The 25649-nt window shown below is 39.1% G+C and overlaps 6 protein-coding genes across 6 annotated transcripts in view; 1 reads left to right on the top strand and 5 right to left on the bottom strand.

The window, feature by feature from the left end:
* The window catches only part of ecel1 (endothelin converting enzyme-like 1), a 31413-nt gene extending 29093 nt beyond the window's left edge, over positions 1 to 2320 (top strand). The window contains exon 18 of the mRNA XM_076143365.1: positions 775 to 2320. Coding sequence (XP_075999480.1) covers positions 775 to 874 — 100 coding nt within the window. The 3' untranslated portion in view covers positions 875 to 2320. The remainder of the gene's footprint in view (positions 1 to 774) is intronic.
* Positions 2321 to 4727: 2407 nt separating this feature from the next.
* On the bottom strand, positions 4728 to 8281 carry mrps23 (mitochondrial ribosomal protein S23). Its single transcript, XM_076146129.1, has 5 exons — positions 8145 to 8281; positions 6908 to 7087; positions 6221 to 6298; positions 5886 to 6009; positions 4728 to 5327 (listed from the first exon to the last, which is right to left on the bottom strand). The coding sequence occupies exons 1-5, from the start codon at positions 8186 to 8188 to the stop codon at positions 5208 to 5210; spliced, it is 546 nt and encodes a 181-aa protein (XP_076002244.1). The 5' UTR covers positions 8189 to 8281; the 3' UTR covers positions 4728 to 5207.
* A 668-nt stretch (positions 8282 to 8949) lies between these two features.
* LOC142992203 (trace amine-associated receptor 13c-like) lies at positions 8950 to 9951 on the bottom strand. Its single transcript, XM_076142555.1, has one exon. It carries the CDS (start codon positions 9949 to 9951, stop codon positions 8950 to 8952), a length of 1002 nt encoding a protein of 333 aa, XP_075998670.1.
* A 2887-nt stretch (positions 9952 to 12838) lies between these two features.
* On the bottom strand, positions 12839 to 13840 carry LOC142992198 (trace amine-associated receptor 13c-like). Its single transcript, XM_076142541.1, has one exon. It carries the CDS (start codon positions 13838 to 13840, stop codon positions 12839 to 12841), a length of 1002 nt encoding a protein of 333 aa, XP_075998656.1.
* Positions 13841 to 17666: 3826 nt separating this feature from the next.
* On the bottom strand, positions 17667 to 18668 carry LOC142992189 (trace amine-associated receptor 13c-like). The gene has a single exon (XM_076142530.1). The coding sequence runs from the start codon at positions 18666 to 18668 to the stop codon at positions 17667 to 17669; it is 1002 nt and encodes a 333-aa protein (XP_075998645.1).
* Positions 18669 to 21921: 3253 nt separating this feature from the next.
* LOC142992180 (trace amine-associated receptor 13c-like) lies at positions 21922 to 22911 on the bottom strand. Its single transcript, XM_076142518.1, has one exon. It carries the CDS (start codon positions 22909 to 22911, stop codon positions 21922 to 21924), a length of 990 nt encoding a protein of 329 aa, XP_075998633.1.
* Positions 22912 to 25649: the final 2738 nt, after the last annotated feature.

Below are 25649 nucleotides of genomic sequence, written 5' to 3'. Positions count from 1 at the left end.
AGTGTAACATTAGCGTGTAACTGCAAGAGCGCATTGTCTTTATTAAAAAGATGTATGATATCGTAGGACCATGTTTGGCACGTTAAGACAGTTCATGTTGTGCTTTACCTTCGCATGAAGGTCGGGGCGGCTCGGCCGCTAATGTGGTCACAGGTTCGTCGTTGTTCGTCATTTTCGCTCCACACGGTTTGAAATGTGTCTTTTTTTTCTGCCATATCAAATGTGAAACGTTATAAATGTCACTCCTGCACTTATCTCTCCCAACAAGCGTTGACATTTGGGTAGCTAGGTCTACTTCCCGCGGAGATTCGAGTCGGATTCACGTGACTACAAGGACACTTCTGATTGGATATTTTTCTTACGTGTCGGTGTTGCATTTGGCATTCTGATTGGCTGTTTTCACAATTCGTCCCGACATTTAAACACAGACATTCGACATTTTATTCTCGTTTTAATTCGTTGACGAAAAAGTCAAGAAATTAACACAAATATAAATCCATATTCCATTCCAAAACACACATTTACTTTATTCTGAGGCCACGCTGTTGACGATCATCCACTTGTAAGTTTTGGGTCATTGCTGTCTTGAATCACCCTTCTACTGATTTTCTGGCATTCTCTTGTAAAAATGTCGTGATTGAGTCGTTGCTCCTTCAAAGACAGTAAACGGTTCGGGCCCCGAGGCAATAAAGCAAAACCAATCTTCAATACCAAGATCTCAGTCATCATTCCACACATTAATATGGGACTTTGCTGTGTTTGATCCCCCTGCAGAGTGATCGGCAGTGTTTCCCAGTTTGACGAGTTTGCCCGGGTTTTCCACTGTCCTAAAGGCTCCCCGATGCACCCTGTGGATAAATGCTCTGTATGGTGACCTCTCCACCTAGCCTGATGACCTGGGGATACCCTTTGACATCATCAGGGGCTCCCTCCCTACACACACATACACACACAAAACTTGTTACACATCTCATTCGCTTAAAGCCAATGGAACAATCTATGTATTCACAGTGGATAAACCCCATTCTTGTCTACCAAGGATGCACGTGAGAGGGGTGTGTTTTTCAGCATTAACAGTGTCAATGAGTTTTTAAATGATAACTCAATCTGTACTTACCAAGGTAAATCATATATGACATGATTATTGATTATGTACATATCATTTGATTATATATTTTTCTATCTTTTACTTTGCATTTATTTTCAGATCATCTATTTTTATATTTTAGCAGATATACAACATTTATTATGGATTGGTTTCATGTGCTATTTCATTTTTTTATTGAACCACCTGTTTCCACTATGGTTTCTCGTATGTGTAGCATCTACCAGAGATCAGTCAGTTTCAGTATACCTAAAACTATGGATCGCTGATTGTTTTCAGACCAAGTAAAGTGTTTTGGGGAGAATATTAGAACATAAAGTAGGGTTGGGGTTGATACAATTTTGTCACTAATGTGAAATGAAAAAGGACCATTTGATGATGAACTGGGATCAGCGGTATCAGTCCGCCTGCCAAAGTGTTGGCCTTCCTTCAATTTGGTAATGAACTTTCATTTGTGTTGAAATACTGCCCTCTTGTGACTAAAGAGACCAACGATCATGACTGTGGTAGTGTTTGCCTGCATTTGGTTCGATGTTAATGTTGTGTTTGTACGATTTTGGAGACTTGTTGACTTTTTTTAGAAGTGATGGACTCATGTTGATGTTTTTCTCAGGATTTGTAGCAAAGTGCAATGCCAAATGGAAAATGGTATGGTTATGTCTTTGTATCTACATTTCTCAGTCTGCAGTAAAATGAGGAATGAAAGGACTCTGAAAAATGAGATAGGATTGTTTTTTTTCCACAGTGAAATGCTCGACACTATTGGACAAGCTGATATGAGAGATCTCTATTGCAAATCAAAAAACCTTGGCCATTGGATTATTCAAGCCTTGTGTTTCCTGATGAACTCTGAATCAATAGACAGAGAGGCTGTTGTCCCATCATGCATTCACTGTAAGCCACCAACAGAAACAATCACTGTACATAATAAAGTGCAACTATGTTCGGTGGAATGTCATACATTTGTACAGTGTTATTTTAAAAACTTTACTTTTGTATAAAGAGTTTTTGTACAGTGGAGATGTATATCAAATGTTATGATTGTGTAGTTTAGTTTGTTTTGATGAGATTGCATGTTCAAACATGTTCATAACTGATCAAAACAAAATTCTGATCAACGTATGTGGTGGATACACACACACACACACACACACATACACCTGTCTCAATCTACAGCTGCTTGTTCACATTTGGCTGCTATCTCTTTCCCCCCCAGTTCCTCACTGTTCAATGTTTGAATAAATACAAAATGATCACTGTGTCATGTTTACTTGTGTGTTGTGTGTGTGCATGCACACCAAATCTTTTGTATGTGTACATCATTATAATGTGTGTGTTTAACCATGTGTTGTCATTGTGTCCTCCTCCAGCAATATAAGCCAGTTCTCTGTTGGTTTTCCTGTTCTGGATGGTAGAAGACAGTGTTTCTGCACTTACGATTTCTTGTGACCTGAAGTTCTTTTATCTACCTATGTTGAACGCACTTATTGGAAGTCGCAATGTAATGTAATGTAATGTTTCTCCATCTGCCAGCCCTTTTCTGCATAGGCAAGTATTGTATTTACTGACCAACAGGAATACTACAGATTCCGGTCTTCTCTTTTTCATTAAGGAAATAACATTGGTCCATTCCTACTTGCTACTGCAGCAGCGCTGTTGTGCAGACTGATGGAAAACAGGTCAGTTGATAAATGTTTCTTACAATAATATATTGACATGTCAGACAGACCAATAAGCACAGCAACCGCCTACTACAAACTGGATTGTTTCAGTTGGTTTTTGGTTAATTATGGTAATGACTGCTTGCAAAGGTACTATATGCTCTTTAAACAGTGTATATACTGCTGGCCCAGTTGAGCTGAGCGCACACAGACAGACACAACAACTCACGGAAGCAGACTGGATTGGTGAAGTGAAGGAGTGAGGCACTACATTGTTTTTGCATGTGCGTCTGAGCTGAGCACAAAGTGATGTCAAGAGATCTGACAAAGCATCGCTCTCTGACTACTTGGGAATGAGAATGAGCTGGTGTGTGTGTTAAACACTACACCACGGCAGCACTGCACACACAGGAGGGCACACAAGCATACATACACTTGTGCCTCTGTGTGCTCTTCAAGCGATGATGTCGTGCCACCCCTATGCACTTGCCGCCCTAGGCACTTGCCTAACTTCCCTATTGGAAGTACTACTGCCTGGAGCAAACCAGTTTATCTATTACAGGACTCCTCCATACAGCCCTGTGGCTATTCCTTCTAGAGAGATCCACAGTAACTTCATTATACTTTGAGGGGCTGGGAATGAAGGATTAGGGCACTTGTGATACAATCGTCATTGAGGCAAACAGCCACAAGTGCTTTTAGCTCTCTCAAAACCGGGTGTTAAATATTTAAAAAGATAATGGCAAGATCAAAATCTTTTTTCCACACATTAGAAGAAGAGAGCCTCATAAATGAATCATGGAAACTGCTGAATATGGTTTCTATCTGGCTCTATGATTTTGTTTCTATAACTTTGTTTCAAGAAACACTATCAGAAAATAGTCCTCTATGCCTTCTGATGTTAATCCAGGTGAACATAAGATGGAAAAGAGACCATTTTTCTTGCAAGGATAAATGACCTCATTCAAGAGTCAATTTAATTTTTTTTAAAGCCCATGTCAAGAGAGAGTGAGACATTCAACAAAAAACAGAAACAACTTATCAGAACTGCAAATGAGGAAATAGTAACACCTCTTTTAGGATCAATGCTGAAAGGGCCGGTATGTGGCATTTATGAATGAGGTAGATATTTAATTTCCCCTGTTCAGCATAATAAATCTGGGGCTCACTTCACCCACTTGGAGCAAGTCAACCATGGCCCGAGCATGGCACACAATTAGGTGCAGGCACACCCCACAATAAGCTGCTTAACAACTGATTTAACTTCTTTTATCGCTATGTCTTCCTTGTTGATGACTGTTAACAGCACATATAGAACATGTAAATGCACTGCAAGTATACTAATTGTGGGAGTTCTGACAGGAAGATGTGTTGCATAACTTTCCATTATTAGCACCATGCAATACTGTGGTACAAACAATCTTATTATAGTCCTGGCCATGGCCCATAGATTGGCTGTGCTATTGACTATAAACTAAACTTTGTTTTTTAAATCAATACCAATGATGGCTCTGCAAATTGTACCCTTCTCTTACTTTGTCATATTACTATGAATTATGGGGCACTCTCACAATTGAAATGTGGAAAATACAGTAGCCAAGGAGGACTTTCATGATCCAGTTAAAGGCTGCATGAGCTCTCTGGCTCCATCAGACAACTGCAAGTCTGCAAGTCCAGACATTTCAACTAAGCTCATAATAAAGTTGAAGCAATACATTGTGCAGGGAACAAAACAGTGAAAGTTGTAAGCATGAACTTAGAACACTGACTGGTAGATATTTTTGCAGAGGTTTTTGTTGCATTTCCAGATATGATAACAAATGCAATCCTTTATGCTTTGTGATCTATTTAAACTTGCTTAATTTTCCGAAAAAATTACAATGCATCAACAAACTAATCTATACAAGATGTACTATCGCATTATGCTGAAAACTACAAAATAATACCCAAGTATTCATTCCTTTCAGCAAAATAGTTTAGTGATTTTTGCAGTAACAAGCAGAATCCCATTAAATACAATGACAGAGGACAAAACATTACCAAATTAAGATTACAGCTGTGCTAACCAAGGACTGACACAACAATATGGGTCATTTTCATTTTGGATTTTTAGGCTGTATGTTGTTCCGGAGTTGGCGTCCATTGCTTTCCACGAGCCTTTGGGCAAATGTCACTGTGTGATTGAACATGTGTGTGGTGCTGTTCACTGTTTGATAGGAATGTAGCCCTGAATGACATCTGTCACTTGTCGGCAATGAGTTTACAGATCAACCAATCCTGTAGAAGTGTGTTGTGACACTGGTTTTTACAAGATAAACTGTTGAAATCTAAAACTTCTTCATCTGGTATAGGCGTCCATCACTCTCAGACCTAAATGAAGAAACACATCAGCACGTGTGGTACAGAGACACTGGTTTTCATGACCATTGAGCTGCTGAGGTTTATGATTCCTTTGTGTTCTGTTCCGTCTCTGGTATCTCAGCAGGACCGTCAGTCTGCACCTCTGCCAACATGTCTGTTAACTTAAGCTCCAGCACTGGATCCCTGGACCTTGCTGCCATCTGCAGGATAAAAGGAGTAATGCTCAGGTACATATTTGCAGAAGTTGCAAAGGCAGACCAAAACATAAGCATCAGTCTGACTGGTCGACTGGATTTGCTCACCTTGGTGGATATATCTGGCAGTGGTCATAATATGTTAAGACTCTTAGGCAGTAAAGGTATTTCAAAGTAAAGGTCTTACACGTTTCTGATTATTTGATTAGTTGATAAAGACAAAATCAAGTAACAGCAATTCTTTTGAGTCAAATGTCTACCAAAACCTCTTTATCATAGGCAGGACCAGGTAGTTATTCTATAGACCATGTTTGTTTGTTGGTTTGTTGGTTTGTTTGTTTGTTTATTGGCAGGATTTCTCAAAAGATCTATTCAAGAGACAAACGCTACACACTACAGTGCTGAGACAGATCCAGCACGTCCATGTGTGTATTACAACTTCAAAACATAGATGGACCATATATTTATAGGGGACCAATGATCTCTTTCTGCCACAGTCTTTTCTGTACTTCTCTACAACTTCTTAAAATTGATTTGTTGAGTGTTTCATCTTTTCAATCTCACCATAGGACCTCCTTTCCTTCTCAGCGTGATGCCTTCAGCCAGCAGGGCCTTCCCAGTCTCCTCAAACAAAACGGAGTCGTCCAGCTCTCCGAGGCTCTTCAGTTCTGTGTATTTCTTTACAAATCTATTGGTCCAAACAAAAAACAGGAACACATAATTTTGGCAAATGTTTTAATGTTACTCTCAATTTGAATATGCTGTCATTCCTTCTTAAATACTGGCATCAAAGAAAAAAACAACACACAATTAAAGAGAAAATCACTTGTTTGAATTCCTACTTCCATAATTTGAAACTTGCTTGCAAACAGTTTTACCAGTGAAAGGTGAAAGCATACCTCTGAGACGTAGACACAAAGTTTGATTTGGTCAGGTCAAAAGGCCGAGGACCCATCCAATAGATCTGATAGAATTTCCTGTAAGGCAGACATTAAGCTTTTTCATTACCACCACCACACTTGTGGTTCAACAAAAAACCACAAATCACCAAAATTAACAAAAATGTCTATCAAATATCCGTCAATAACTATCACATGACAGTAAAATGTGCATCTTTCGCAGTCTACATTACTCTACCCATACCCTGAGTACCCACAAGAGGGTACTCAGGGAAGGCACACCACCGCCATGGCCGAGAAGTCCTCCAATTGTGACTCCCGTCTGTCAGTGATTGAATTGAACAGATTGACGTAACCCATGGTTGCAGGGTCGTATAAGGAAGTCAGTCACTCCAAAATGGCACTTTGCTGTGGTCAAGAATAAACCACGACTTTAAGTCATGTGATTTGAGGTGATGTGAGCACTGAACACACCACAGCAACAAATGTCCAAGTTGAAAGATGAAAAGTGGCATTTTCAAGTAACTGTAAACATCTTTTTAAGAGCTGCCGTTTTAAGATTCCTTGAATACCTACAGGTTCATTACACCAGCTTGGATGTTTGTCCCTTGAAATATATGTATCATCTTGCAAATCGTGTATGCAAACTTATATTACCAATATTTATCATATGAGCAGTCCACTTACGCTCTGATTTCATCCTCTTTGTAAAATATATCAGACACAGTCTCCATTTTCTTTCTATCTGGTTTTGTCTGTATCTTTACATAGCGAGGATCCCTCGTTGGTGGAAAGGCCTCGTACACATCGTACCAAATGGGCTTCTCTGATGGTTTCATGACACCAGAGCGCAAAAGATCTCGAACCCTGTTGATAATACACAAGCACAGAATAAGACAAGAATCATGACAAAAACGCTAAATATTAAGACAATTCTAACACTTCTTTTCTTTCTGTCTGCATTCAAGTCTCTCCAAGAAGCATGTACAGGTCCCTGCAATGGTTTATAGAATGGAAATTATCACCATGAAATTAGGGGTCTTGAATGTGTTGTAGTTACTTTGATGACAGCAGAAAACAGGAAGAGTATGACTCAAAGTTCTTATTCATTGTTTCCTGTTTATAATTGAGCCTTATTGGAATATTTTGCCATTCTGATCCTTCTTGACAATAGTAAGACATTAGTGGGGCTTTCATTATCGTGAAAGATTTTAATTTTACACAAATGACAATATACACAATTCTCAAGAGGTACTAATTGCCACCTACAAAAGCATATACAGTATAAATAAGGACCATACACAAAATTCACCATGAATCAAAAAGCTACAAGGACTCCATATAAATTACATGGTGTTATTTTGTCAATCATGTTTACAGTGTTATTTACTCTTGTTCTTATTCTGTGACTGTAACCACATTCTGTCTTAGGTCAGCAGTTAAAACGGTCCCTAGTTACTGCAGAACACCACACAGTCTGTTGTTAGTGGAATCTTCTGCATATGGGCTCATTAACAACAAGCTACAATTATTAAAACTAAAATGAAATCTACAAATGTGGACAGAGAGTTACTTGAAATAGGAGCAGTTTGGTTGTGGGTAGTATTTTAAAAAAAGAATGACGGAATGTGAACGCCATAAAGGTCACCTTGTTATGACAGTCCACCTGCTTCAAACTAAGATGTCTATACACATTCTTACAAAAATGCGACATCATTTCTTTATTCGTGTTAATTCTAAATTCAAAATGAAGCGTGGAACAATTAAAATCAAGACATTGTATCTTCACAGTGTCGTCTCTATTAACGGAAATACGGGTGCAATTACTGGATGACGTGCTGGACGAAACTCGCACAAAGCTAACCTTGCGGGTGTGTGTTAGATCATTGTTTAACGCCAACGTCAAATGTCAGTGTTGTCTTACCGTGTGAATACGGTTCCAAACTTCTCTAACCTGCTGCCGGCCATACTTTCTCTGTAAACCCAAAACGCGCCGGAGCTGTGCTAGCACTATGGGGTCTAACGCGCAGGCTCTTCCTCTTCTTCTACTTGACTTTTCGGCAGACTAGACCCGTTAACGGCGCATTGCTGCCATCTACCGTTTACTGTGAGAACTACATTGTATCCTGTCTAAAGCACACGGAGAAAAGCGATGGTTCTTGTTGTTGTTATTCTTCTTGTTGCTCGTGTTCTTCTTCTTCAAGGCTGCGGACTGTGAAGAGCGTTGCTCTCTATAATAAAACCAACTAGTTTAACGCAGCGACGTTGAAATAGATGTCTCGACATGGTAATAGTTCTTTCCCAAAAAAACTGAAAATAGATAAGGGGAAAAGAAGACACTATCAGGTCTGACAGTTCCATACACCAGTTTCCGAAAGTTTGGGCAGTGGCCTCTGGTGGGCGATGAAGGTACTGGAGGTGAGCCGCAAGAGGCCATTTACAGTAAACAACATACAAATAACTGAATACAAATTAATGACAAAATATTTACATTAAAACCATCAGAAAAACTAATCAAAAAAATGTGACATGATAAATAATAATGTACAATAAAATAAACATAATTACTTGTGCAACGCAAAATAGAAAAAATAGAAACAAAACAGGTCCCCATGTGACCAAAGGCTTGTTTTCAAAAATATCTCTTTTGATTAATTTAAATGTTTAACTTTATGATCATCTGTGTACCTGTCTCAGATCACAGAAACGTACTGATGTGGTTATTGTGGTTAAAACGTATGTTTGGAAATGTTCAATGTAACAATCAGATGAAAACATTTTCTGAAACAAGGATAAAACAGGGCATAAATAATTGGATTTAAGGTGGAATTGAGATAACACAACCAAACAAACGTTTCAAAGACTGCAACAGGTGAACTGAAACCAGTATAAGCATCAATTAAAGAAGTTATGAAAAAAGGCATCCAACAAAAGATGAATGCACAGATGACAATACTCAGGGTCTTTGCTGCTTTGTGCTCTGACTGTTTAATCAACCCACCTTTTCCTCTGTCCTTTGAATTCATACGATTGCTTTTATTTCCAATCTGTTTTATATGCTGTTTAGCCACAAAAAATATTTTTGCATACAGGCAAATCATGACAGCGCATGGAAAGAAAAAGATGATAATACTGTTTAGGATTCCCCAGAGAGAGTTAAACATAAGATGGCAGCTGCCCAGGCAGTTAATAGATTCCATATATTCCTCTAACCCAACTGAATTTCCCTTTGAATACAGTAGCCCAAAAGCATAACTAGCAGACAGTGCCCAGCTGGCACCTACCATAATCCAGGCTACTGACATTGTAATTGTCCTGGAATAATGCAAAGGATTGCATATTGCTTGATATCGGTCCACAGCAATACAAACTAGGTGGAAGATAGAGAGAGTACAGAGAAACATGTCCAAACTGGAGTGAAGCAAACAAAAGATATCACCATAGAACCAACAACCATCAACTGACCGCATGGAGCTGAAGGGCATTACAACAGCACCCACAAGCAGATCAACCAGAGCCAGAGACATAATCATCACATTGGTAGGCTTATGCATGTGCTTGAAACAAGCGACTGACAAAATAACAACACCGTTCCCTACAACAGTAACCAGCATGCCTGCACCAAACACCAAATAGAGAATGACACAGGTTCCCACAGTCAACTGTATCCTGACACAAGAGGCATTATAGCCTGGAAAACAGTGCTGCTCTTCAGAAAGGCGACCTGTCATTTTGCATCAAAGGACATATGCAAACAATCTCACCCAAACATTACATGGAGCTCAGAGCTAGTGGGGGAACATGCCCTGAGTAAATATAGAGACCTCTGTCCTGCACCTAAAGACACAGCCTAGGCAACACCTACAAATGATCTCTTGACACACTGATCCATCCTATCACCGTCTGTGTCACATACTGTCAAACTGTCCAATAGACAGTATTTCTGTTTGGACAATGGGCAAACAAGTTAAACAATTGAATGGAAGTAGTGGCTTAGCATATTCTAGGCCTTTGATAAGGTTAATTAATACTGTATGCATCAAAGATTAACTAGACGATTGGTAATAACTTAGTTAAAAACTATTTAATATTGGTACTGATGATTTCATTTGAGTTTACAGGCTTCATATTGGGTTTGAACCCATCATTTATTAATGTATAAATATGAAGTCGGTGTTGTAGCTTTGTATGTTTTAGTTACACCAGTGTTGTAACTTTGTTCATTCACTATTGTTTATTTACATAGCTACAGAGTCTGACACTGTTGTAAGCAACACAGGAAGCATACAGGTTTTTGACCATAACATTGACATTATAATTTTGTGTTTTCTAATTAAGCATTGAAAGCATTTATTGTAACACAAATAGTTAAATTGTATAAGTTAATTGAAGACTACATAGAAGTTGAACACAAAGAAAAACTGTACTACGGAGAAGATAACAGCTGGAAAGAAGAACAGAAGACAAAGACTGACTCCTCTGTTTGTGATAGGCTGGCTGAGGTCCTTTTGGCACCAAATCGCTGAGTTCTATGCCCTAAGATCGAATCCTGCATATCCAAAATTCACCATTCACAATTACTTTGTCTGTCTGAATTAATGATAGGATCTATGTTAACATGCATATACAAACTGGAAATTACAAACAAATTCCCTCTGCTGCCCCTGTGTGTCATCCGCCTGGTTCATCATCCAGCACAACCCTATTGGCTCAGTGTCTTAGTCACAGCTGTTTCTAATCCCCAATCACCCCAGCTGGCTTCTCCTGTCTTGATTCCCCCATGTGTATTTAGTCCCTGTGCTCCTTCTCTTTTGTCCATTTAGTTTCAGTACCTTTTATGTGAGCAATCCAGCATTTATTTCTAGTAAAAGTCTCCTTGTGTATGACCATCTTCCTGTTTTTGACCCTGATTAAACTTCCCAGGCAGTTCTGACCAATCTCAAAACAGTTTGCAAGGGCTTGGCCTTTATTTAGTAAAGTCTCAGGGCGCTTGTGAATGTTACATGTGAACACAAATCCGAACAATGATTGTTTGTAAACATAATACCCACAATCGGAACAAAGCAAATGAACCACAGGTCTGAATACAGCCTTTCACACTAGGTCAGTGGTGTTGTCAGTATAATCAGGTGATGGGTCATAGCTGCCGATTCTCTATTTCCCTTTCTATCCTCCTGCACTCTGACTGTTGTTTTCCAGTTCTCTTGGCTGTTGAGCTGTCTCCATGCCAGAAGGCTCCCCAAGCTAGGAGGTCATTGAGTAGGTCAACCAAAATCTATCCTTAGCTTGAATGTATTGTTGTTACATTAATTAGAGCAGAACACAGAAAGAGCATTGTTAAATGTTCTTGTTCATCAAGTTGATAGTAAAGCCTTGATGCAATATATTGCCCTTTTGTTCATTATGATAACAGTAAGGCATAAGTAGACATAATTCTAATTCATAATAAACAAATGCAACATCATTTCTTTTATGTTTGAATTCTGAATCACAATGAAGTGTGGTATTCTAAATCCCATAAACAAGACATATCTGCACAGAACGTACACATCACTATACGACTACTATATCAATCTCCTGTAGCAGGACAGAGTGAACCCTCGATGTCCTTTTTCTCAGAGCAAAAATAATTAAAATAGTAATAATTGTCAAAATATGGATGATTTTATTTCTTATCATATAGTTTTCAATATCAAATTGCCTCTGGTAGAGAATGCTGTTAATCCAGGTTGGTTCAATCACAAAATAAAACCCTCCTTTACATGTTTATTTGCTGCAGGTTCTTGTTCTCTTGATCTATAAAGACACTTCCAATCAGATCTGTTTACCCAATCAACACCAATATATGTCCAGTGAATTTGGACATATAATGACTTGGTTTGGCTTTTTTACCCCCTATTTTCTTCAACAGAAATGGATTACACTACAGAGGACAAAATGGCAACAGAGACCAATCAAACAGTGTGAAAGGGTTTGTTTTATCTTGTGATCCAGATTACGATGCTCCTAAAGTGGCCATATTGTCCATAATGGACACCGGTCTGTAATTTTATGATTGTATATTTATAGTTTAAGCAGTCTTGCATACTTACATACTTTGCTATGTTTCTCCTCATTGTCGCCCAATGTCATTTTTTATCGATCAGACTAAATGGATTAATTAAGCAATAAATGTAATGGTATATCCGTTTTAATCTTGCTGATTTTCACCATAATTTACTGCTTCAAATTGAATAGTGCTAAAACACTTAAAGTTACTCCTCTACTTTTACTGTATATTGCTATGAAAGAAAGGTTGGAAAACTCAGTGTGCAATATGTCCAATCAAATATGTCTAGCTGTAATTTGAAAGACATTGCAGTTACAAGTACTGCATTTCAAAGTAGGGTTTTTTTCTAATTAAAATACTGAAGAGTATGAGCTGCCTAAGAGATGTCTAAATAGCAGAAAAGAACAATAATCACACATACAGTAAAAGTACAAACAAGGGGAATCCTCAACAGTAAATTGTAAATAACAGTAAATAATAACAATAAAAAAAAGTGACCTGTCTGTCAAGTGGCAATATGACCAAGAGCTTATTTCAATAGATATCTCTATCTGAACATGTTAAGGATGTTAGGATTTATGTTCAGAAATTTTCACAGTAACAATCAGATGAAAGCACTTTCTGAAACAAGGATAAAACAGGGCATAGATAATTGGATTTAAGGTGGAATTGAAGTAACCCAACCAAACAAATGCTTCAAAGACTGCAAAAGGTGAGCTGAAACCAGTGTAAGCATCAATTAAAGAAGTTATGAAAAAAGGCATCCAACAAAAGATGAATGCACAGATGACAATACTCAGAGTCTTTGCTGCTTTGTGCTCTGACTGTTTAACCAACCCACCCTTTCCTCTGTCATTTGGATTCTTCAAATTGCTTATATCTTCAATCTTTTTCACATGCTGTTTAGCCACAAAAAATATTTTAGCATACAGGCAAATCAAGACAGTGCATGGAAAGAAAAAGCTGATAATACTGTCCAGGACTCCCCAGAGAGAGTTAAACATAAGATGGCAGCTGCCCAGGCAGTTTATAGATTCCATATATTCCTCTAACCCTGCTATATTTGCCTTTGAGTACAGCAACCCAAAAGCATAAGTAGCAGCCAGTGCCCAGCTGACACCTACCATAATCCCGGCCACTGACATTGTAATTGTCCTGGAATAATGCAAAGGATTGCATATTGCTTGATATCGGTCCACAGCAATGCAAACTAGGTGGAAGATGGAGAGAGTAGTAAGAAACATGTCCAAACTGGAGTGAAGCAAACAAAAGATATCACCATAGAACCAACAACCATCAACTGACCGAACGGAGCTGAAGGGCATCACAACAGCACCCACAAGCAGATCAACCAGAGCCAGAGACATTATCATTACATTGGTAGGGTTATGCATGTGCTTGAAACAAGCGACTGACAAAATAACAACAGAGTTCCCTACAACAGTAACCAGCATGCCTGCACCAAACACCAAATAGAGGATGACACAGGTCCCCACAGTCAACTGTATCCTGACACAAGAGGCATTATAGCCTGGAAAACAGTGCTGCTCTTCAGAAACACTACCAGTCATCATGCATCAAAGGACATATGCAAACAATCTCACCCAAACTTTACAAGGCTCTCAGAGCTAGTCGGGGAACTCGTTCTGAGTTAATATAGAGACCTCTGTCCTGCAGCCAAAATCACAGCCTAGGCAACACCTACAAATGATCTCTTGACACACTCATACATCCAATCACAGTCTTTTTCATCTGCATCCTGTCAAACAGTCCAATCAACATAATTTTTTTGGGCAATGGGCAAAGAAGTGATACACAATTGAATGGGAGTAGTGTCTTTGCTTTTTCTAATATTATACAAGCAAAACATTAACTTGATGATGAGTAACAACTTAATCGAAAAGAAATTAACATTGGCTCTGATCATTTCATTTGAGTTTATAGACGCTGTGTTTGCAACAAATGCGGTTTGCCTGAGTTTCAATTCTGTTACAATAATGTCCTCATTTTGTGTCAAAGTATTAGTAGAACTATATTGTTGTAGGTTAGTGTTGCACTCTTAACTTTATTCTTGGAGTATCTTTTCAGACTTATCACAGGGCATCCACTCCTTCTCAGTCTTCCCAGTCTCTTCAAACATAATCGAGTCTTTCATCTTTCCATGGCTCCTCAATTATTTTCAATGGACGATTTTTTAGAACATTGAACAGAATGGACAATTTTAGGTCATTTTGCTCACTCTTAGGAGCCACCATCAGTCTATCCTCCAGATACCACACCCAGTCTAATGGCCAAACAGAACACCTTAACCAGGAACTGGGAACCGGCCTGCACTAGATTGTCTACCAGAACAAACCAGCAAATACCTTATCTGAGTAGAGTATGCCTACACTGCCATGTTCTTCCACTGGTCTCGCACAATTTCAGTGCTCCTCAGTACGCCCCCCCGCCACCTGTTTCCAGCTCTGGAAGAAGAGGTCAGTGTGCCCTCAGCCTTGTCTCTGATTAGTCAGTGGCTTTGCACCTGGACCTGTACCAGGCATGTTCTAATCAGGAACTCAAGACACTACATGGAGCGGCTGACCGTCATTGCACCCCGCCCCTTTACCAGCCAGAGGGTTTGATTGTCAACGCACGACCTTCCCCTATGTGTGAGATCACATAAATTGCCCTTTTGTTTGGTTTGCCCATTTACTGTGTCCACGGTGATTAATCTTGTGGCTGTGACACTGAAACTCCCTCGCCCTACCACCAGCGTCATCTTGATGAACCTGGGCTGTCAGGTGCCAGGCATAGAGGGTGGGCAGCACTGTCATGCCCCACTCTACGGACGAGGTTATGGTCTGTTTGTTCCTAATTATTCCTTGTTTCAAGTTACTTTTCAGTCACTGACATCCCCTTTTATTTCAGATTCCCTCTGCTGCTCCTTTGTGTCATCCACCTGGTTCATCATCCAGCTGTTTCTAATCCCCAATCACCCCAGCTAGCCTCTCTAAACTTGATTTAGTCCAGGCAAAGTAACTCATTTTGGAGCCAAAAATGGAACTAATTGTAAAAGAATTTCTTTCAGCATAGATCATTTCTATGAGGTGTCCAGAACAACATACAAAAAAAACCCCTCCCCTGTTGTTGCTACCTTGTCGTGGTGGGGAGGCTTGTGTGCCTCCGTGACCCTGAAGACTATACCGGCGGGGGTTATACCCCTGGCAGGTACTACCAAGCCAGGCAGTTTTCAGGTTAGAGGCCAGTCTAAAAGCAGCATTGCCATCACCCATTGGTAGTACAATGATTGGATGAAGACTGGGCCGATGTATTTGTCATACCTACGAATGGTGTTTCTGCCTATGCAAATTAGGACATATTCAGTAAGTGTGGGGCTCATGTGCATATTGAAATTAATTTCAAAAGAAACTTGTAATACAAAAAAAGTTAATTTTCATGTATACTTTTACTATGTACTTTTTATTGTGTTAGGAGTAAAGGAAAAAATTAAGCCTATGCGGGTGTATTTTGGGCATATTCGATTAGTGTATAGCTCATTTGCATATTAAAATTCATTTTTGAAGAAACTTGTAATACAAAAAATGTTACTTTTCATGGGTACTTTCATTGTGTAAAGTTTCATTTTGATTGGAGTAAAGGAAAAAAATAGCCCCATTGGGGTGTATTGTTGCCTGGCCTTATTGGCACACATCTCGGATTGATGAGAATTAAACATATTTCCTCAACTAGGATTTCTTAGGACTTTTAGTATGTTGTTCTGGACACCTCATAGAAATGATCTAAGCTGCAAAAAATTATTTTACAATTAGTCTGTCGTAAAACGCTACTTTGCCTGGACTTTCCCCCATGTGTATATAACAGGTGTGTCTGGACCGCTGTAATAGCTGACCAGGCTGGCAGCACATCCGTCACTCCTGATTATCTCTGCGTTGTGTTCTTGTGTTGAATAAATAAACCGGACCACAGACAGCTGCTGGTTGTTTCTTTATTACCGAAGATTGTCTCCTGTACAAATAAAATAAATATAACATGCAATCTCCCGGACCTGAGTCAACAGCCCTCCTCTCCATAACGCATGGCGCGTCATCAACCAGGGACCACTTAAAGTAACAATTCGAGTGAGGACACTTTAAATAAAATGTGTTTAAATAAAACAAAACACATCCAAAACATGAATAAGACAACAACCAGACATTTATCAGAGACTTGGTGAAATTTCAAACCAAAACATAGATACATTTTGAACCTGGTTACATGTATTTAGACTTTGTGCTCCTTCTCTTCTGTCCAGTTAGTGTCAGTAGCTTTTATGTGAGCAATCCAGCATTTATTCCTAGTAAAAGTCTCCTTGTGTATGACCATCCTCCTGGTTTTGACCCTTAAAGTCTTGGGGCGTTTGTGAATGTAACTGTGGGAACACAAATCTGAACAATGATTGTTTGTAAATATTATACCCAGAATCGGAACAAAGCAAATGAACCACAGGTCTGAATACAGCCTGTCACACTTGGTCAGCGGTGGTGTCAGTATAATCAGAAGATGGGTCATAGCAGCCAATTCTCTATTTCCCTTTCTATTCTCCTGCACTGTGACTGACTCTGACGCCAGAAGGCTCCCCAAGCCAGGAGGTCATTGAATAGGTCAACCAAAATATATCCAGATATGTCTTGTTTATTCTAAATCCCATAAACAAGACATATCTGCATATCATACTACAATATCAATCTCCTGTAGCAGGACAGAGTGAACCCTTGATGTCCTTTTCCTCAGAGCAAAATAATTGAAATAGTAATAATCATTAAAATATTGATGATTTTACTTCTTATCATATAGTTTTTGATAACAAATAGCCCCTGGGAGAGAATGCTGTTAATCCAGGTTGGTTCAAACACAAAATAAAACCCTCCTTTACATGTATATTTGCTGCAGGTTCTTGTTCTCTTGATCTATAAAGACACTTCCAATCAGATCTTTTTACCTAATCAACACCAATGTATCCCTTTTAATCTTGCTGATTTTTCACCGTAATTTACTGCTTCAAATGAAAGAAAGTTACTAATCTACTTTTACTGTATATTGCTTTGAAAAAAAGGTTGATGGCCATAGATCACTGTGCAATATTTCAAATCAAATATGTGTACTTGTAATTAGAAAGACATTGCATTTACAAAGACTGCATTTTAAAGTGTTTTTTTTTCTAATCAAAATACTGAAGAGCATGAGCTGCTCTATGACTAAATAGCAAAAAAGAACAATCATCACGCAGTAAAAAGAGTACAAACAAGAGGAATCCTCAACAGTAAATTGTAAATGACAACAGAATAGAAATACAATGACCTGTCTGTCATGTGGCAATATGACCAAGATTATTATTATTATCTTATGTTAAGGATGTTAGGATTTATGTTCAGAAATTTTCACAGTAACAATCAGATGAAAACACTTTCTGAAACAAGGATAAAACAGGGCATATATAATTGGATTCAAGGTGGAATTGAATAAACCCAACCAAGCAAATGCTTCAAAGACTGCAAAAGGTGAGCTGAAACCAGTGTAAGCATCAATTAAAGAAGTTGTGAAATAAGGCATCCAACAAAAGATGAATGCACAGATGACAATACTCAGAGTCTTTGCTGCTTTGTGCTCTGACTGTTTAACCAACCCACCTTTTCCTCTGTCGTTTGAATTCATAACATTACTTATATCTTCAATCTTTTTCACATGCTGTTTAGCCACAAAAAATATTTTAGCATACAGGCAAATTAAGACGGTGCATGGAAAGAAAAAGCAGATAGTACTGTCCAGGACTCCCCAGAGAGAGTTAAACATAAGATGACAGCTGCCCAGGCAGTTTATAGATTCCATATATTCCTCTAACCCTGCTATATTTGCCTTTGAGTACAGCAACCCAAAAGCAAAAGTAGCAGCCAGTGCCCAGCTGGCACCTACCATAATCCAGGCCACTGACATTGGAATTGTCCTGGAATAATGCAGAGGATTGCATATTGCTTGATATCGGTCCACAGCAATGCAAACTAGGTGGAAGATGGAGAGAGAAGTAAGAAACACGTCCAAACTGGAGTGAAGCAAACAAAAGGTATCACCATAGAACCAACAGCCATCAACTGACCGAACAGAGCTGAAAGGCATCACAACAGCACCCACAAGCAGATCAACCAGAGCCAGAGACATTATCATCACATTGGTAGGCTTATGCATGTGCTTGAAACAAGCTACTGACAAAATGACAACAGAGTTCCCTACAACAGTAACCAGCATGCCTGCACCAAACACCAAATAGAGGATGACACAGGTCCCCACAGTCAACTTTATCCTGATACAAGAGGCATTATAGCCTGGAAAACAGTGCTGCTCTTCAGAAACACTACCAGTCATCGTGCATCAAAGGGCATATACGTACAAACAATCCCACCCAAATGTTACCGGGAGCTCAGAGCTAGTGGGAGAATGTGCCCTGAGTTAATATAGAGACGTCTGTCATCCATTCTAAGACACAGCCCAGGCAACACCTACAAATGATCTCTTGACACACTGATCCATCCAATCACAGTCCTTTTCATCTGCATACAAGATTCATTGTTTTTCAGTATGTTTAGCTGTTCAATGGAGAGACAAAACAAGTTAGGCTATGTGAGAGCTTACTTTGTCTGATACAAGAGCAATGAAAAGCTACCTATGGATATTTTGATGCTTCTCAATCATGTTTAGAGTGAATAATTCTATTTTTTCCTGTTTTGATGCTGTGACTGTGGTCAACCACAGACACATTTTAGTTGAAGTTCCAGACAGCTTCACAATGATAAGGTCACCTCAGTGCCCCTTTGTGGCAGAATCTCGTGCCATCTACTGGATCTACTGTACCACTTGATACAAATCCAGTGTGGATTTGATTGTATGTGATCCACACCTGTGGCTTTGATTAAATGTGCTCCACACTAACATCTAGACTGGTATTCCTAAACTAAACATAACATTATGCATGTTTTAAACCGGTATATTTACCCCCTTCATAAGCATGGTTATATGGAATGATGTACGTATTTGTTTATTTATTTGTTTTTGTTTTTTATTAATAGTATGGACTCGGACATTAGAGGGGAGGGATTAAAAAAGGAAACGAGGGATTGTTCCACTGGAAGGGGATATGTTTATTGTTTTAATCCTGCAAACCTGCACAGCACTTTCATTTCTTATATTTACGTATACATGCTTATTTATTTACTGCTTAATCTTGTATACATTTTATTATACTATTTGCCTATAGATGCATGTTTTTTTGAAGCGCTTATATTTTATAAAGCACTTATGGTTTCGGGATAACAAACAAAACATCCCAGTTTTTATGAAAAACTCCAGGTGGCGCCCAAGCATTTTACAAAAACACCCCGGACAACCCTTGGGTCCACTGTACTAAGCACTTACTTTTTTATATATTTATTTTCTTTCCCTCGTTTCTTATGCTTTATAAACAAAAGTATATATCCTTTATATATTTATTTTATATATTTATATATATATCAATATTATCTTAATTTAATATTGGTTTTAATGTTGGTGTGTACTTGTCTTGTATTCATTTATAATATCTTTGTTTTCTTAGTCCGGGCCTGGATTCGATTAATGCATCGGGTGAGGGCCGCTTGGGGTCCAGTCATATGCCTTGTTAACACAGACAAGCATGTATTTTAATCTACCAAAGTTTTATCACTAGAACAAGTCCTATGCCCATGCAGCAGACTCAGTGTAACTTTGATTACAGTATATGTGATCCACACGAACCTCTGTCCTGTATTCCTAATCTAAAGTTGGAGAATCTTTCCAGTGATGTGTTTTTTTAACACCTATCAGATAACTTGCACTGCGGTCTCTCCTAGGATTTCCTTTTTCTCCATCTAGATCAGGTTGCATTCATAGCAGTACCTCCTAGGATTTCCTTTTACTTTGTTCATACCATGTGATGTGCTTTATGTATGGACAAAGGTCTGTTATAACATAATTGTGTGATATAATTTAAATATGTCATCCCTATTATTTTAGATTCTTCAAGGACATTCAAGGGATATAACCTTGAAAATAGCACTTGGTGAAATGATGTGAATTATGACAGTTTGCCCTTTTTTGGAGTTGGCATCCAAAGATCTTTAATGTGAACAAAGTCTCAGGAGAGCTAACGCTGGAATGGGACAGAGTGGAAGCAAGAGCAGCTTAAAGTGCTGGGACCTGGAGCTGCTGTCGGGCATGCGGAAGCTCACAGCAAATTGGAGCTGACGAGACAGTCTCTGCTGTGTGCAGACGGAGCAGAAACTGGGGGGTTGAACCTGGAGTTCTAAAATGCAAGACCGGATGAGACAAAGTCACAAACAACACAAATTCGTGACTGAACTCTTGAAAGGCCAATACCAGACACAATAAATGAACCAATGCTTACATACAGGCAGCTGATGGTTGATGAACTGATGATGAGTGACATGTGTGTAGGAGAGAGGACGGGAACAGGGACCAGGTTACCTGGCCCAACCAGGAAGAGACAGACGGACAACAACTGGGAAACACACACACTCACAAGGCAGGGAGATATATAGAAACAAATCCTGACAACTCACTGTGCTCGTCTACACAAGTGCAATGTGGAACCTAACACGAGAGCTGCAAAACAAAAGGTTTGGTTCATGGAGCCACCACACAAGTCCCTTAAAATTAGTCACTTAAGCACACCACACACAAACAAAAGACCTGTGCACTTAAACAAAACTAGGGAAAACAGAACAAATAGGATCAGTTTCTATTACTGTATGTCACAACCTTGACACACAGGAAGTGACATAAAGGAGTCAGGCCACAACCTGATTCACAACCAAAAGACATTTATTAAATAGAGTTTTAGAAAAGGGGACAGAATGGGAAATATGTGGTGATGCTGACGGCATAATGAGAGCAAGTGGATGGGGCCTTGCTTTTAAACTATCCGCAGCAAATCATGGCAATGTCAAGATATCAATTAGTTTTTTAATGACGCAAACAACAAAAAACCTCATTCTTTGTGGATGCAAAAACACTCACCCAAGTTGGTCCATCAATATTGCTATGAAGAAAAGGTTGCCAAAGCGTGAATCAATGTAAAAGTTTTCAAATCAAATATGTCCAGTTGTAACTTGAAAGACATTGCAGTGACTAGGACTGCAACATATATATATATTTGTCTTAATCAAAATACTGTAGAGTATCTGTGCCGTTATAGTGCAATCCTCATACATAAAATAACAAACAACCGAAAGAAATACTCCTTACATTACAAATTAAAAAGACAAAACAATCACCTGTCCCTAATGTGGACATTTCACCAAGGGCTTAAACTGTTTATCTGTGTAGCTGGCTCAGATCATTACATTACATTACGAGCATTTGGCAGACGCTTTTATCCAAAGCGACTTACATTACATTACCACCCTATTACCACCCTACGCAGAGGGGGGAGCAATTGAGGGTTCGGTGCCTTGCTCAGGGGCACCTTGGCAGGGACTCGAACCGGTGACCCTCCAGTTCCCAAACGGAAGCTCTACCCACTGAGCTACTGCCTCCTCCAGATCACAAAAACGTATTGCTGTGATTGTTATGTTTAGGATTAATGTTAAGAAATTTTAAATGTAACAATCAGCTTTAAACATTTTCTGAAACAAGGATAAAACAGGGCATAAATAATTGGATTTAAGGTGGAATTTAAGTAACCCAACCAAAATAAAGCTTCAAAGACTGCAAAAGGTGAGCTGAAACCAGAGAAAGCATCGATTACAGAAATTATGAAATACGGCAGCCAACAAAAGATGAATGCACAGATGACAATACTCAGAGTCTTTGCTGCTTTGTGCTCTGACTGTTTAATCAACCCACCCTTTCCTCTGTCATTTGGATTCTTCAAATTGCTTATATCTTCAATCTTTTTCACATGCTGTTTAGCCACAAAAAATATTTTAGCATACAGGCAAATCAAGACAGTGCATGGAAAGAAAAAGCAGATAATACTGTCCAGGACTCCCCAGAGAGAGTTAAACATAAGATGGCAGCTGCCCAGGCAGTTTATAGATTCCATATATTCCTCTAACCCTGCTATATTTGCCTTTGAGTACAGCAACCCAAAAGCATAAGTAGCAGCCAGTGCCCAGCTGACACCTACCATAATCCAGGCCACTGACATTGTAATTGTCCTGGAATAATGCAGAGGATTGCATATTGCTTGATATCGGTCCACAGCAATGCAAACTAGGTGGAAGATGGAGAGAGTAGTAAGAAACACGTCCAAACTGGAGTGAAGCAAACAAAAGGTATCACCATAGAACCAACAGCCATCAACTGACCGAACAGAGCTGAAAGGCATCACAACAGCACCCACAAGCAGATCAACCAGAGCCAGAGACATTATCATCACATTGGTAGGCTTATGCATGTGCTTGAAACAAGCTACTGACAAAATGACAACAGAGTTCCCTACAACAGTAACCAGCATGCCTGCACCAAACACCAAATAGAGGATGACACAGGTCCCCACAGTCAACTTTATCCTGATACAAGAGGCATTATAGCCTGGAAAACAGTGCTGCTCTTCAGAAAGACTACCAGTCATCGTGCATCAAAGGGCATATATGTACAAACAATCCCACCCAAATGTTACCGGGAGCTCAGAGCTAGTGGGAGAATGTGCCCTGAGTTAATATAGAGACGTCTGTCATCCATTCTAAGACACAGCCCAGGCAACACCTACAAATGATCTCTTGACACACTGATCCATCCAATCACAGTCCTTTTCATCTGCATACAAGATTCATTGTTTTTCAGTATGTTTAGCTGTTCAATGGAGAGACAAAACAAGTTAGGCTATGTGAGAGCTTACTTTGTCTGATACAAGAGCAATGAAAAGCTACCTATGGATATTTTGATGCTTCTCAATCATGTTTAGAGTGAATAATTCTATTTTTTCCTGTTTTGATGCTGTGACTGTGGTCAACCACAGACACATTTTAGTTGAAGTTCCAGACAGCTTCACAATGATAAGGTCACCTCAGTGCCCCTTTGTGGCAGAATCTCGTGCCATCTACTGGATCTACTGTACCACTTGATACAAATCCAGTGTGGATTTGATTGTATGTGATCCACACCTGTGGCTTTGATTAAATGTGCTCCACACAAACATCTAGACTGGTATTCCTAAACTAAACATTACATTATGCATGTTTTAAACCGGCATATTTACCCCCTTCATAAGCATGGTTATATGGAATGATGTACGTATTTGTTTATTTATTTGTTTTTGTTTTTTATTAATAGTATGGACGGACTCGGACATTAGAGGGGAGGGATTAAAAAAGGAAACGCGGGATTGTTCCACTGGAAGGGGATATGTTTATTGTTTTAATCCTGCAAACCTGCACAGCACTTTCATTTCTTATATTTACGTATACATGCTTATTTATTTACTGCTTAATCTTGTATACATTTTATTATACTATTTGCCTATAGATGCATGTTTTTTTGAAGCACTTATATTTTATAAAGCACTTATGGTTTCGGGATAACAAACAAAACAGGTTACAAACCATCCCAGTTTTTATGAAATCTCCAGGTGGCGCCCAAGCATCTTACAAAAACACCCCGGACAACCCTTGGGTCCACTGTACTAAGCACTTACTTTTTTATATATTTATTTTCTTTCCCTCGTTTCTTATGCTTTATAAACAAAAGTATATATCCTTTATATATTTATTTTATATATATATATATATATATATATATATCAATATTATCTTGATTTAATATTGGTTTTAATGTTGGTGTGTACTTGTCTTGTATTCATTTATAATATCTTTGTTTTCTTAGTCCGGGCCTGGATTCGATTAATGCATCGGGTGAGGGCCGCTTGGGGTCCAGTCATATGCCTTGTTAACACAGACAAGCATGTATTTTAATCTACCAAAGTTTTATCACTAGAACAAGTCCTATGCCCATGCAGCAGACTCAGTGTAACTTTGATTACAGTATATGTGATCCACACGAACCTCTGTCCTGTATTCCTAATCTAAAGTTGGAGAATCTTTCCAGTGATGTGTTTTTTTAACACCTATCAGATAACTTGCACAGCGGTCTCTCCTAGGATTTCCTCTTTCTCCATCTAGATCAGGTTGCATTCATAGCAGTACCTCCTAGGATTTCCTTTTACTTTGTTCATACCATGTGATGTGCTTTATGTATGGACAAAGGTCTGTTATAACATAATTTTGTGATATAATTTAAATATGTCATCCCTATTATTTTAGATTCTTCAAGGACACTCAAGGGATATAACCTTAAAAAATAGCACTTGGTGAAATGATGTGAATTATGACAGTTTGCCCTTTTTTGGAGTTGGCATCCAAAGATCTTTAATGTGAACAAAGTCTCAGGAGAGCTAACGCTGGAATGGGACAGAGTGGAAGCAAGAGCAGCTTAAAGTGCTGGGACCTGGAGCTGCTGTCGGGCATGCGGAAGCTCACAGCAAATTGGAGCTGACGAGACAGTCTCTGCTGTGTGCAGACGGAGCAGAAACTGGGGGGTTGAACCTGGAGTTCTAAAATGCAAGACCGGATGAGACAAAGTCACAAACAACACAAATTCGTGACTGAACTCTTGAAAGGCCAATACCAGACACAATAAATGAACCAATGCTTACATACAGGCAGCTGATGGTTGATGAACTGATGATGAGTGACATGTGTGTAGGAGAGAGGACGGGAACAGGGACCAGGTTACCTGGCCCAACCAGGAAGAGACAGACGGACAACAACTGGGAAACACACACACTCACAAGGCAGGGAGATATATAGAAACAAATCCTGACAACTCACTGTGCTCGTCTACACAAGTGCAATGTGGAACCTAACACGAGAGCTGCAAAACAAAAGGTTTGGTTCATGGAGCCACCACACAAGTCCCTTAAAATTAGTCACTTAAGCACACCACACACAAACAAAAGACCTGTGCACTTAAACAAAACTAGGGAAAACAGAACAAATAGGATCAGTTTCTATTACTGTATGTCACAACCTTGACACACAGGAAGTGACATAAAGGAGTCAGGCCACAACCTGATTCACAACCAAAAGACATTTATTAAATAGAGTTTTAGAAAAGGGGACAGAATGGGAAATATGTGGTGATGCTGACGGCATAATGAGAGCAAGTGGATGGGGCCTTGCTTTTAAACTATCCGCAGCAAATCATGGCAATGTCAAGATAACAATTAGTTTTTTAATGACGCAAACAACAAAAAACCTCATTCTTTGTGGATGCAAAAACACCCACCCAAGTTGGTCCAGCAATATTGCTATG

The sequence above is a fragment of the Genypterus blacodes genome, unplaced genomic scaffold, assembly GCF_046128005.1.
Source record: "Genypterus blacodes isolate CSIRO-AG114 ecotype Tasmania unplaced genomic scaffold, CSIRO-AGI_Gbla_v1 ptg000003l_1, whole genome shotgun sequence".
NCBI classification, from domain to species: domain Eukaryota; kingdom Metazoa; phylum Chordata; class Actinopteri; order Ophidiiformes; family Ophidiidae; genus Genypterus; species Genypterus blacodes.
This window is presented reverse-complemented; position numbering and strand designations above follow the sequence as displayed.